Source organism: Cimex lectularius, unplaced genomic scaffold (genome assembly GCF_000648675.2).
Source record: "Cimex lectularius strain Harlan isolate CLEC.00 unplaced genomic scaffold, Clec_2.1 scaffold93, whole genome shotgun sequence".
Taxonomy (NCBI): Eukaryota; Metazoa; Arthropoda; class Insecta; order Hemiptera; family Cimicidae; genus Cimex; species Cimex lectularius.
The window spans coordinates 373485-388027 of NW_019392669.1; the positions used below are offsets into that span (position 1 = coordinate 373485).

The 14543-nt window shown below is 36.9% G+C and overlaps 1 protein-coding gene across 10 annotated transcripts in view; it reads right to left on the reverse strand.

The window, feature by feature from the left end:
- The window catches only part of LOC106672093 (probable Ras GTPase-activating protein), a 588817-nt gene that overhangs the window by 332183 nt on the left and 242091 nt on the right, over positions 1–14543 (reverse strand). For 5 of the 10 annotated variants that reach the window (XM_024225218.1, XM_024225216.1, XM_014403230.1 and 2 more), the window contains one exon: positions 3836–3862. The exons of the other annotated variants lie outside the window; for them this stretch is intronic. In XM_024225218.1, the coding sequence (XP_024080986.1) occupies positions 3836–3862 (27 nt within the window). The remainder of the gene's footprint in view (positions 1–3835; positions 3863–14543) is intronic. 10 annotated transcript variants of the gene reach the window in all.

Here is a 14543-nt window from a genome sequence, read left to right on the forward strand (position 1 = left end):
TAGAAAAACGTTCGTTCAATTTTTATCACACGAAGAATGGCGAGGGGAGACTACTGGCTTCAAGCCTGTCGAACTTGTGGTAAATTGTGATTTAATTTTATTTGCGTTTCTGAATATTATCTGTTAATAACAAGGGCTTACACGGATTACGATACAAAGTACATTTTCCGACTTAGTATGGGCCATTAAATTCTAATAAAATATGCAATATTAATGAATTATTCAACACGGACACATCGACTAGAGATTCCAGGGATGGAGAAAAAATTCCATTTTTTAAATGAGAAACACCTTGAGATTACGACTCATAATTTTTTATTCATGATTCCTGTTTGCTAAGAAACGGCACAGGTCACGCTTCTTTATTTTGAAAAATGTCTAGGATCACTTTCACAACACTGTGCACTGGAATGTTAATCCGTAAGCGGAATTTGGAGTTAATACTAGCTTCTTCAGGAAATATGGATGGAAAGATGTGAGTTCTTTGGTGTTTAGGTTTCATTGCTATTAGGACTTTTATCCTGAATGTTTGTGTGCCAGAGACGAAGGATGGCTTGTTGTTTTTTGGTATTAACTTGGTAAGTACTGTATTAAGCGGGGAACACGCACGATGCTACCCGACGCCATGTCTAGAGAAATTGGTAAGGTGTTCACATCTATCCGACGTCAAGCGCACAGCGTGTATCACAAATCAGTATCACAATTGCAAAGCTTCTTTTGTTTTTAATGCATTATTTTGAGCAAAACCATGTAATAAATTTTTAGCTGAATTTAATTGTTTTAAATAAAGTTATTCCTGAGTTTTGATAAACTTTCTGCCTAACCATTATAATTAAATAATTTTTATAAAAGGTTTTGATTTAAATTTTTGATCTCATTTAATTTGGGTTATATTAAAATAAGAATGTTGTAATTAATATAACGACAAAATTACATATACATAGTCTGAAATGAACTACAAAAAATGTAGGTGTCCTGTTCTGACGCTACTCGTCGAAAATGGTGCAATTGAATGAGCAAAACATGAAATAAATTGTTAGTTAAATTTTATGAGCAAAACGGTGTAATAAATCGTTAGTTAAGTTCATTAGTTTTTGGTTGAGATAAAAAATTCAGTGTCACGAGCGGGATTCGAACCCACGACCTCTCGGACACCAACTCTCCATCTCAGCCTACAACCGTTCGAATTTGCCCTTTTTTGCCATTTTCAAACGTCGTGTAATCAGGATTCGATTCTCAGCGACTTAAGAAATGGCCACGGGGAACTGTTAGTAAAGTGATACTTCTTTTACTTATTAAATATTAATCCATTTATGTTTTAGTGGTCAATTGACCAAGTTACTTCTTTCAATTAATTATTCTTTTTTATGTAAGGTTTATAAAAACGTCAGTTTCACGAGCGGGAAGTCACGACAGCTGAAGTGGTTAGAGCAGCGACGTATTGAGCCGAAGGTCGTGGGTTCGATTCCCGCTTGTGACACAAATTTTTCATTTTAACCAAAAACCTTCGATTAAAATAATAATTAATTGGAATAATTAATATGATCGATTGTAGCCACTAAACAAATATGGAATAATTTAATAACTTTATTTAGAAATCGTGAGGTGCCGTCTGGTGTGATGTAGGTTTCAGAAAAACATTTTCTTTATCGTGCAACGTTTCGATCTTTATTGAGATCATCTTCAGGGCCTGGGATTTACAAACATTGTTTACATATAACAATTACATTTTGGATGTGGAAAAGTGAATTTATACAATGCANAGAAATACTTTGATTGAATATATAAATAAAAAATATATTTTGCATTGTATAAATTCAATTTTCCACATCCAAAATGTAATTGTTATATGTAAACACCGTTTGTAAATCCAGGCCATGAAGCTGATCTCAATAAAGATCGAAACGTTGGCACGACAAAGAAAATGTTTTTCTGAAACCTACATCACACCAGACCGCACCTCACGATTTCTAAATAAATATCGATTAATGGTCACTAATCACCACACATAATTTAATAACATTTAACTAACAATTTATTATGCGGTTTTGCTCGTAAAATTTAACTACCAATTTATTACTAGATTTTGCACATAAAATTTACAAACAATTTATTACAAGATTTTCCTCATAAAATTTACTAACAATTTATTACAGATTTTGCTCGTAAAATTTAACTAACGATTTATTAGACGGTTTTATTCGTAAAATTTAATTAACAATTAATACACGGTTTTATTCGTTAAATTTAACTAACAATTTATTCCACTGTTTTATTCGTAAAATTTAATTACCAATTTATTACAAGGTTTTATTCGTTAAATTTAACTAACAATTTATTCCACTGTTTTGCTCAAAAAATTTAACTAACAATTTAGTACACGGTTTTTCTCGTAAAGTTTAACTAACCAGGTTATGATCGAGTATCGTCGAGTACAGTCGAAGAGAAGTGAACCGAATACTGATATTTTTTGTAGTTCATTTCAAACTATATGTATTGTATATTCAAACTATATTGTCTACCGTTGTTATGATTATGGCTATACATCTAATACAAAAAAAATGTATTTTTGTCTGTATGCCTATTTTAATGAAACCAACTTAAACGAGATCAACTATTCTACAAAGCACTAAATAACTTTATTTAAAATAATTAAATTTAATTAACACTTTATTAATGGTTGTGCTCATATATTTCACAAACAATTTATTACATTGTTTTGCCCATAATAATGCATTACGAGCAAAAAAGGCGTTGCGATTGTGATACTGATTTGTGATACACGCTGTGTGACTGTACATGGATAATATAATTAAGAAGGTAAAAATTAAAATATGATTATTCAGAAATCCTGAACCTGAGTGCCTCTCCCCTCAACACGACACGCAAGAATGGCACAAATACACAGAAAACAATTACTTTGAGCCCTGAAGATGAATTCAATAAAGATCGAAACGTTGGCTCGATAAAGAAAATATTTTTCTGAAACCTACATCACACCAAACCGCATCAATAATAATCATCGACTAACGTTCACTAATCACCACACAATTAAAATATGGTTGTTAAGTTATTGTCCTTAGTTCGGAACTCTACCTGGATGAGAAGTTCGGATAAGTTACTTCAACCCGTCTTGGCACTTTTGCAATTAGGCCGCCCTTCTTTTTTTCCGTCTTGGAAAAGATAATTTATTAAGCCAGGGCCCTGGTTGGAAGAAGATTGGCAAATCGTCCTTTCACGACAGGTTTTCCCGTAAGGAATCAATCTCAGGACAAAGCCAGACCCACTTCGGTCGTTAATTAAGTTTTTAACAAGTGTTCCGACTTAATCAATTTCCTTTCCTTTTCTAAGCATATATTTCTTACAAAATCAGAAAGTGGTAATGAGATTCGGTTGTCGTTATAATAAATCAAAATCTATTGCTAGGAACATCCGTCATAAAAAAATTGGCGTAACTTCAGACGCCACGTCGAAAGTATTCTTCTCTAATTGATGCGTGTATAAAGGACTGTGTTTCTGTTGTTTTTTTACAAGATCCCACTGTGGTTTCCCGGTCCATTGGCTCAAATAAACGGCAACACCGCCGGCAGCAGTGGGTAAAAACCTATTTTCGCATTCGGACTCTTCTGACGACAAAGAATATCGGGGGGAATGCCGTTTAACAACTTTTTCACCTTTTGGACGGTTCGTTAAAAGTAACGGCACCAAAAATTGTATGAACCGGCCGAAAACAGGAGCCGTGGGAGGCCACGGCGTAAACGAGCCTGCGGGGTCATAAATAAGTACTTAAGCAGGATGCGAACTTAAATCTACTAGCTAACTTAAAAGTACTCACGGTTCTGCAGAAAAATAATGTTCTTACCTGTAAAAGAAAAAAATCAAAATTACAAATAAACACCAACAAATATCATGAAAGCAGAAAGATCAAAAGCGTCAATAAGCTAAGCATTAAGTACTACATAATCTAAAAAAAATGATGATCATGATCATTAAATTTTTCAAAATCGATTATATTTAAACAAAAACCCCAAGTCAAAATTTCAAAAAATGTAAATGCAATTAATATGTACGTAGATAAAATATTAAATAAACTGAGGACTACATAAATACGTGCTATGTTTTCTGGTATAAATTATTTAACAAATAGATAAAATAAATTGACGGATGGGTAGACCAATAACTGAAGATAGACGGATAGATCAACTCAACCGACTGGATAGGTCAAGATAACAAGACTTGCTCAATCTGCGGCATATTTTTCATAATTATGCATTGCAGATAATGCACATTTAAAGACACATATACACAGAAAACAAACACTTTGAGCCCTGAAGATGATTTCAGTAAAGATCGAAACGTTGGCACGATAAAGAAAATGTTTTTCTAAACCTACGTCACACCAGACCGCATCTCACGATCTCCAATTAATCATTACCTAACGGTCACTAAAGACCACACGTTTTACCGTCTGTTCGGGAAAATATGAATTCCTCTCTCGGAAATGCAGGAAGGGTTTTAGGTTTTTCAACAAATAAAATTAGAGATGTACTCCGGACTTTATATTAAGCCGTACCGTGTCGTCTCGTCCAGGGACTTTAGGATTCTGATTACGACATGCATCTAACGTTCCTTGTACAAATGTCGATTTAGGAGGCTGAAGAAAACGTTCTTCCATACATCCTATGGACTGATGAATCCAAGTTCACCTCTAATGGCGTACTGAACCGCTGGAATTTTCGAACGTGGGCAGAGGAAATTCGAGAATTTTGTATTCTTGTCATCATTAGGTGGTTAACAACGTTTGATGTGAACTAACAATATTAGAGATGTTCCTTTGCAACAACGACAAAGAATGATTCTCCAGCTTGATGGATGCCCCGTCCACAATTCTTTGCAGGTGATATCTTATTTGAATCATCACTTCCGGGATAGGTGGATAGGACATTATGGCGAGATCTGTTGGCCTCCTCGGTCACTCGGTTTAACTCCACTTGACTATTTTCTGTGGGGCCAGTTAAAAACCAGTGTCTACGCCAATCATAACCTAGCAACCTCAGTTAAAGAAATGCGGCAAAAGATAGAAAATTTTTGTCAATCAATCTCCTCTGACTCTATCGCTCTGAGCACCGGTGAAGAGTGGTTAAAAAGAGAAAATCTTAGCATTGTTACGCAAGGCTGGAAGTTCAAACATGAAATATGATTAATAAGTAGCAAACCTAATGACTGTTTTTTTCCTTTCAAACTCTTTGCCATAACTTTGTCATTTTTTGATCAATTTAAAATCCTATTCCACCACTTGTGTGGAATATATTATATTCTAAACTAGGTTTATCACCCGACATTGACCAGGGTAATAATAAAATGTGTTAATTTGAGTGTACGTATTACTATTTTTGGAGAAAAATTATACAGGCTACCTCAGGCGCAGTTCAACTTCAAAATTTCAAATATGACCCTTTATATCCTGAAATGTCATTTTAAAGGATTTGGTACCCTGCAATATTATAGACAATTCACTAGTTTTCGTGATCCGCTTGAACAATTAATAACTTTCAATTAATTAAGGTTTTGAGTTGAGATAAAAAATTCAGTGTCACGAGAGGGATTCGAACCCACGACCTTCGGCTAAATTCGCCGCTGCTCTACCAATTGAGCTATCGTGACTTCGATCCACTCGGACACTAATTTCCCCTGTCAACCTCACCTTTTGAATATGAAAAATGGCAAAAAGGAGAGAAAATTGAAAAGGTGGGGTTGAGATGGGAAGTTAGTGTCTGAGAGGTTCCAAGTCGCGATAGCTCATGTGGTTAGAGTAGCGCCGTATCGAGCCGGAGGTCGTGGGTTCTAATCCCGCTCTTTTTTATCTCTTTAAAACCTAAATTAATTGAAAGATTATAGACAACTAAATTTTAAACGTATGATTTGTGTTTTTGATAGCTGCATTGGTTGAAGAGAATTCAGCCGGGCCACCTAAAAGAACACCCTGCAGAAACTTGTTTAGATATTTACATCTATCCATAGAAAGATGTATAGCTAGGAATTTATTTGTGAGCATACAATAGTTTTGTTTTTATGGTCTTTATGGATTTTTATTGTTTCTGAAAGGCAAATGACAAATTTAAAGGGACGAACATTAAAAAGAGACATTTTGATTTTGTTTCCCGAGGGTCCATTTCAACATCAACGTTGACAGAACCGCAATAATATCTCGTAGGGTCGGCGTGAAAGTGTCAGGGAAGAACGGCGCTCGGCGGAGGGCCGGGTCAGATAACGGATGTGAAGTGAGTGTCGCACCTCTCACTCGGGCCGGGGCTGCTGATCGGAAGGCGTGGGACGCCGGCCGAATTGGAACACTCTCGTCCAAATCGACGCGAGTACAACGGCATTAAATCAGGGTCAGTCGGGCGAAACCCAGGTACATGCTCATCACTTGCGACATGCAGCGATAAAACAGAAATGCGCATTTCTCCAAAAGCATCTGTTGAAGATTGGAAATTACCGTCCTCTGGACACTTCCGGAAAATCGCCTCCGCCCCTCGACTCCAGCCAGATACAAATGGGGTCCGCTTAGCCAAGCTCAACCACCTGGAACTGGCCTAGAAGAAAACTTCACCCTTTAGGAAAAATTGGGTTTACTTTATATAACTACATTCTATTTATTTGTTTTAAAGTTTAACAACTGATTCTGTCAGAATAATCAAGATTAGGGGGATTCTGTTTAGAAACATTTCATTATCTCAACAACATGATAACACAACGTCCATGCACTCGGGGGATCGTTTCAGACAATTATTTTCTGAAAAATATGACATAATAACAAAGCTCTAATTAATCCAAACATTGAAGATTTAATTAAAGAACTGTACTTTATTGGACCTAGAGCTTGAGATCTTGAGCTCAAGTGGTAGAGCAGCGGCGTATTTAGGCGAAGATCGTGGGTTCGAAACCCGCTCGTGACACTGACTTTTTTATCTCGACCAATACCTTTTATAAATATTAAATGACTGAAAAATGTTAATTGGTCAATCGGACCACGAACTGTAATGGGTTATAAACTAAGTTGAAGATTGAAGAATCTAAAATGGAAATTTTTCGATTTCCGCCAAAATAATCAGTGTTGCCTATACACGGACAGAAACAAAGCAGGAGCAACACTGCGTCCGCCCTATAAACTCACGGGATTTCCTACTAACCTCCAACAAGTTGGTATTGCTTTGAAACAAGTGGGCCAGAAAGTGTGAAATTATAAATTGATGTTACAAACTATGTTGAAGATTGAAGAATCTAAAATAGAAATTTTTCGATTTGCGCCAAAAAAATCAGTGTTGCCTATACTCGGGCAGAAACAAAGCAGGAGCAACACTGCATCCGCCCTAAACTTACGGGATTTCTTACTAACCTCAAATAAAATTGCTTAAGTTGGTATTGCTTTGAAACAACTTTGGGCAAGAAAGCGTGGAATTATAAACTGATGTTATAAACTATGCTGAAGATTGAAGAATCCAAAATGGAAATTTTTCGATTTGCGCAAAAAAAATCAGTGTTGCCAATACACGGGCAGAAATAAAGCAGGAGACACATTGCGTCCGCCCCAAACCCACGGGATTTCCTTCTAACCTCAAATAAAATTGCTTAAGTTGGTATTGCTTTGAACTTTGGGCAAGAAGAAAGCGTGAAATTTGGAAAATGGAAATTTTCGATTTGCACCAAAGAAATCAGTACTGCCAATACACGGGCCGGAAAAAACTGCGCACGCCAAACATTTAACACTGAAGGAAACTTAGTGTACCCGCCCTAAAATTGGGGGGGGGGGCTTAGCTAACCTTTAGGAAATTTCCTAAATGTAGTGTTGCCCTGAGGCACCTTTGGGAAAGAAAGGTTAATAGGCTTGTTTTATCTCTCGAGTCGGTAGTAACTGTTACATTGTAGCAGGGCTGACCTACTCATTCGACTTTTCTTCCCTTTCCTGTTTATTTAGGTTATCATTATTTCTTGATTGTCGTCTTCACGCGAGCTGGATCCCGTTGGCCGGCACGAGTATGGAATTGACCGTTCCATGTTTCCATCTATTCCCTAGTGGAAGTTGTTTTTGTAATCTTTACACCAGGTATTATTGATAGACTTTCGCCGAACTGAAGAAAGTGTGTTGAAAAGGCCAAAGGGCTAGGAACAGCGATTTGTATGTGAACTGACCATGGGTCTTGACCGGTTTTTGAAGTTTTTAGTATTTTGATCATAAGTTATGATTCTTGTATGATTCCGCCAAAAACCTCTTCCATTCCAACGTTTGAAAATTATCGACTTTCTCTGAAAAACTGGCGCTAAAGAGGAGTTTCGTTTTTTACAATTTGTGGTCACATTGCTCATGTTTTTTACGTAAGTCAAACCGATTGAAAATAATTTCCAATTGTTCTTTACGTGGCATTTAATGTTTCTATGTGTTTCGCTCTCTCGAAAGCATAAATTTACACTTAATGCATTTTCTGCTTTCCACGATTTTTCCACGAACAAAATTACAATAAATTTTTATCGTTGCTATTAAATGAAATGTTGTTTTTTGAAAATATCAAAATTTCGTAATATTTTGTAATATTAATGTAATATCTAAGTAATATTTTGACATAAAAATTAAGATAAAATTTTCAAAATTTCATGATAGATAAGCCTTGCCTTTTCAGGCAACAATTATGATTAAATTAACCCTATTCTTCTACCAAAACAAACTGATCCAAATCCACACAAAACATGTCAAAATCGAGCATTAATAATTCAAATTTAAAAATTAACATCTATCCCTAGAAGAAATATGAAAACCTCGGTGACACCATTTGACCCCGATCTTTTTTATTAGATCGGATCGATATGAAATCATAAAAACTTAGGATCATATCGTCTTATCGATGAAAAAAAATGACGGATTACTAACATGATCCATGATAACTCATGGCCTACATATAAATAGTTGATTTTTAAAACAGGAAAAATCTCTGAAAGGATAAACTTCGTCATACACCTTGGAATCAAGTATCTTGTCGTTATCTACCTACGTATAGATCCTAAATACTACTTATTATGTGTAACATGTTACATTTGCCTATGTATAAGTGGTCCCAAAGAACCTGTAAAATTAGCCAAAAAGTTATAGCAGTGTTATTGATGATTAAGACGTATTTGTGAACTTTTTCGTTGGGTTATCTTAGGTTATGAGCAGACATCTAAATAGAACGTTTTACACGTCAATCTGCAGATTATTCCTAATAATAGAAATTAGTGAATTAATCAATATATTAAGAATCAAAGAAAAAATAGCTGGGATACCTCGGGGTCTAACGTACCAAGTGTTCCTAGTTTGCATGCTCTGCATCAGCAGCACAGCTATGTATCAAGATAAACAATTTTTGATGATCTTTGCGAAACGGGCAAGGATGAGGAAGAGTATTCAAATATATCAATTTGAATGGATCGATTAGTGGATTTCAAACATAAACCTCTGAAAGCCAAGTCCAGAATTGAACGTACTATAGAACAGTATAGTAGAGACATTGGGACTGCAATGACGTACGAGCTAACAGGCTCAACTCCAAACTTAATCTATAAGCCAAGCCAAAAGGGTCGACTAAACTTTATTGAAAGTTATGCTTTCGGAAGCATGACGAACCTAGTCAATGTAGATGAAAGAAAAATCAAACGATGCCGTGCAGCCATCAACTAATGACGTTTGATGACGATCCTATACTGAAACAAGAAGAATGCGAAAACTCTTCCAATATAAAACCATCCAAGACGAATTAATAAGTGACTTTGAAGATAAACATCTTGACGCCATTTGACCAAACTTGAATCTGCTGTACATCTGAACACCAATGACACATTTACTAACAGGCTGGATTTCAATCCTATTGCATATATAAAAAGTGCCCTCCTGAAACTTATTAAAACATGTGATTTAGAAGGCTCTTCAAACCCAGTCGATCTAGAGGCAAGATAAGCAAACAATTTTCCCTACAGTCATCAACTAGTGACGTTTGATGATGTGTCTATACCGAAACAGCAAAGATGAAGAGACTTTCTTCGAATATAAGATCATCCAGAGTCCAGAACCCTTTTATAATTATGACCTGCACCTTATTGAAAGCTGTAATGTAGAGGGTTTTCCAAACACAGTTAATCTGGATGTAAGAAAGTTCAACAGTTGCTGTTTCTGAAACAGCAAAGAAATTGAAAACTCTATACAAATATAAGATTATCCAGAACGGATTAATTAGTGAATCACGAAAAATAACTTGTAAATTGATATGTACAATTTTCACCGAATTTACAAAAACCGTATGACGACTGCAATAACTCAATAGCTAAGGAGTTCGATTCCAACCTTAATCCATAAGGTAAAAAGGTAATTTTTTTGAATGTAGGACTTCAGGAGGCACTACAAAACCAGCCAATCGAGGGGCAAGATAAGCTAAAAATTATAGTTTGTAAGACTTTGATGGTATGTTATCATATGGTAATGAGGATACTAGGAAGCGGGGTTTGTGCTCCCCAGACACTGCAGCCTTCTGGTTTATTGTACCATCCTAGCTCCTTAGTTCAGTGCAATAGGCTTCTTCTTAAAAGTATAAGGTCATTTACTGTCGCTGTTACAATTTCATTCCTTAGGTTTTATATCGATGATGATATGGGTGGCTGCTTCCCCCTCCTCACTGCATAATCTGTAAATCATCATCGTTGTATATGCCCATGTTGTGTAGATGTTTTCTCAGATGCCAGTGACCGATTAGTAGTCGAATCACTGCTCTGAGTCTAGCCCTCTCCAATTGCAGCAGTGAGTTTGCCAGTCTTGGTGAGGGCCATTTCATCATAACTTTACTGTGTCTAGCGCCACTAGAGTTTATCCACTTCGCCTTTGTATTGTTGGGATCCATTCTGCGATGGAGGATTCTGCATTTGTTTTAGTTACCCCAAGTATACGTTCGGGGCCTATGTATGGTCTTGCAGATCCTCCTCTGGCCAGTGTGCCTGCTTTTGTTATCCGACAATGCTCTCTCCCTCGCACCCAAGATGTCATCAGCTTGTTGTTTTCCCAAGTTTTGGAGATTTTAGATGTATTCACTGACTAATTTTGATGTGATTTTTTTACATTCTTATGCTTTAATGGCTGTTTGGCTATCAGATCTTATGGGGATTTGTTTTGCCAGTCTAACCTCTATTAATATTTTCTATGCCGCAAGGGTTAGTGGCATGCTTGAAAGACCGAAGTGTGCTTCCCAAACGAGTTTAATTGCTCATGTTTTGGGCTTGTACAGAAAATGCCCGATCCGGTTTCTTCGTTTGTTTTGGAGCCATCTGTATCTGTGTTCTACCTCTTCCTTATTTCCGGAATCATAAAGTCAGTCCCCTTTTGTACGAATGGGTGTCTGGTTTTGTTAATTATGGTTGTGTACCCAAATTGTTTAGTTCCTATCGAATTTGATTAGTTATGGAGCCTAAATGATCTTTTCCTTGTTGTATAAATATTTCCAATGGAGGTAGGTTTAGCAGAATGAAAGCGCAAAAACACTTTCTTCTTTTCAAGAATCCTAATTTTGGTAAATCCATCAAGTCCATGATGTTAAAAACGTTATTTTGACGTTGATCACACACCATATTACAAAGGAACAATGTCCTCAGCTACGATCTGGATACTGCAAGCACAGCCGGTTCATAAGGAAAAAAGGATTTAAAGATTCTCAGTCTTTTTACGAGCGATGAGCTCAGCGAGCCATTATTTTTAGTACAATCCTTTCCAGAAAAGGATATCCCAAATGCTCTCGCCCTCTTCAGTGTTAAAACCCGACACGAAGATCCCTTATTTCACAGTCGAAATGAGAAGAAAGCCCGTATGTTAACGTTTGCCGTACATTGATCATGCTTTCACTATATGCAAGCAGGAATCGTTCATATCACTTCCCATCACGGATATTTTTTCCCTCTCCGTATAATTATTTGTACAGATACACTTTCTTCACCGGAAACTATCACTGGCGAACATTGTCTCTGCCGCCACCCGGGTTGTCATAATAACCGAGCACGAACAATAAATTGTTATTGTTCCTCGGGTTACACGGGATAATCGCTCTCGGCCGTCTTAATTGGATGAACCAATTAATATTGCTAATTAAGATTTCTTCACTTCGTGCAATTCTTTTACACTGTGGTCGCTTCGTAAGTTTCTTAATATTTATGATATGTTGAAGGGTCCGCCCATAATCATTTGGCAAGGAACGAAAACGCTTTTACCTTTTTAGATATTCCACAGAAGATAAGTTTGATGGTTTTTATTTTGAATATTAACACCACATTGCATTCATGTACTGCGGTATATCTAAGATCTTTGCTTTTAACAGAAATTTTAGAACTTTGCACGTTATTTAACTCAATATCTGAAGCATTTCATCCTCTTGCGGAAGACAAATATTATATCTAAACATATTTTAGACAACATATAAATATTTTACTTGGTGTCGGCCAATATGCAAAAATCAGCTCTCATTGGGTAGCATGACAATCTTTCAAGTAAGACATGGGAATCCAACTAGTGGAAAAATTTACGTTGACCATGTAAGACCCAATATCAAGCTCATCCACTTCTTCAAATTCAAAAACTTCAACTAACTTACCGACGTCATTACCTCCGACACGAACATTGCTAATGTTCACTTGAACCTTTTAATCCATCCTTACCTACAGCTACCACACACACCTCGACAACCATCCCATACCTTCGGTACCACCTGTCTTCTACACCGAAATGTTTGTTTTCTAATTCCACTTCTATCCAAGACAATTTTGAGCTTTTCAAAGAATTCTGCGAAAAGGGAGAACAAGACCGAACTAGGAAAACTTGGAACTTCAACTCAAGTAGGTACTTTGAGCAACGCGACCAATATTGGTTGTTGTCTGTAGCTCATGGTTTAGTTTAAGAGTTTTTAAAACATCCTTTATTACAAGCTATCGTGATTAACTTTTAAGCAGTGACTTTTTCTTTCCCAGGATTATCAATCTGATCTCTCACTCCAACAGAAGATCTGTTTCCTCTTTCTTCTTCTTCCTCGCAATATCTGCACAAGTTTCTTCTGCTCCGAGTCTTCCTTATACTGTCCTACTAACACTCTAGTCTTAACACGTTAAGTTTCGGCGGTAGTCTTCTGCACTGGGACTATAGTCAAGTAAGGTACATGCTTAAGTCTTTATTTTTAAGCTGGGCGTGTGGCGGCGCGGAATTGTGAAGGTCCGCACACTATGTAGGAACTGCTCTCGGCCGCGTTGGTCGAATTTTCCCCCTCCATCTGACTAGCACTGCGGATTAGTGTTGGTTTTGCATTTCCAGGAGTCCCCACATCACAATCGTTAACTTCGTCTTTACAAATGTGGTCCGAAAGCAGCCGAATATACCCGAACTCAAAGTTTTCCGACCGCCCGGGCGCACACTAGGCCGGTAGCGTGGCGTGGAACCGGGTTCAAGAAGTCTGGCAACTTCCTCCAGCTCCGAGCCGCGCCGCCATACCGACATTATCGACCTAGTGTGCCCCCAGCTTCGAATTAATAATTTTGCGAATTTTGTTTTAGAAGTCCTGATGAAGGCGTCACAGACAGAAAGTTTGACATAGGAAGTAGTGTTGTTTTCTTTTTGTTAACACTAACTGTTAACACTAATTTGTTTGTAGACAGAAGCAGGGTTGAAACCCTGATAATTATTGAGTGACAATAAACTGACAAAGGAATTGCACTAACACAAAGAATTCTAGGACCGAAACCATACTAACTTTCTATGAAACTTTACTTTTGATTTCATTGGACATATGCTGTGGGGTTGTGCCAAGCCATCTAATATTTAACACTCCTTCGACTCAAAAATCATCCATATTGATCATTAACATTCCTCATATTTCATCCCTACTAGTCGATATTCTATACTATCCGATCCTGGGAACCCTCTGGACGCACGAAACTGTGAGGTTCTTTCCATCCATTATTGACCACATCAATTCACATTCCTTCTAATCGAATCTCGTCAGATGGATTTTCCATACTATCAACGAGTTGGACATTCATTTTGTTAATACTTAATACTTCTCGAGTGGTTAAGTTACATTCTAACCTTTCGATTCTAACCATCTACATCGCCTTAAACGGTTATAGCCTTGGGTATCACTATTACCTCCATTAGCCAGGGACTTTGTACTACTTTCAAAGCGACAGTGTCACATCATAGTTCGTTGCAATACTATTAAAAGAAATAGCAAGCCCATGGAAATGCATTATAATTTAATTCGTGTCAGGAAAACCGCGACAGGACGACAAAGGAAAGAAGCGTAAAACGTTTTTAAACGAGATTCACCGTGGGATTTGAAAAACAATCACACAAGGTAAATGAGAGAGGGATTCCGCTGGAAAAGCGCAATTACACAGTGTTTTTTTATTTGTTTTTTTATATAACTAAACTCGCTTCTTAAAAGGAGCCAGCTTTTTGCGCAATTTATTGCAAAATAACACATTCACTTTTT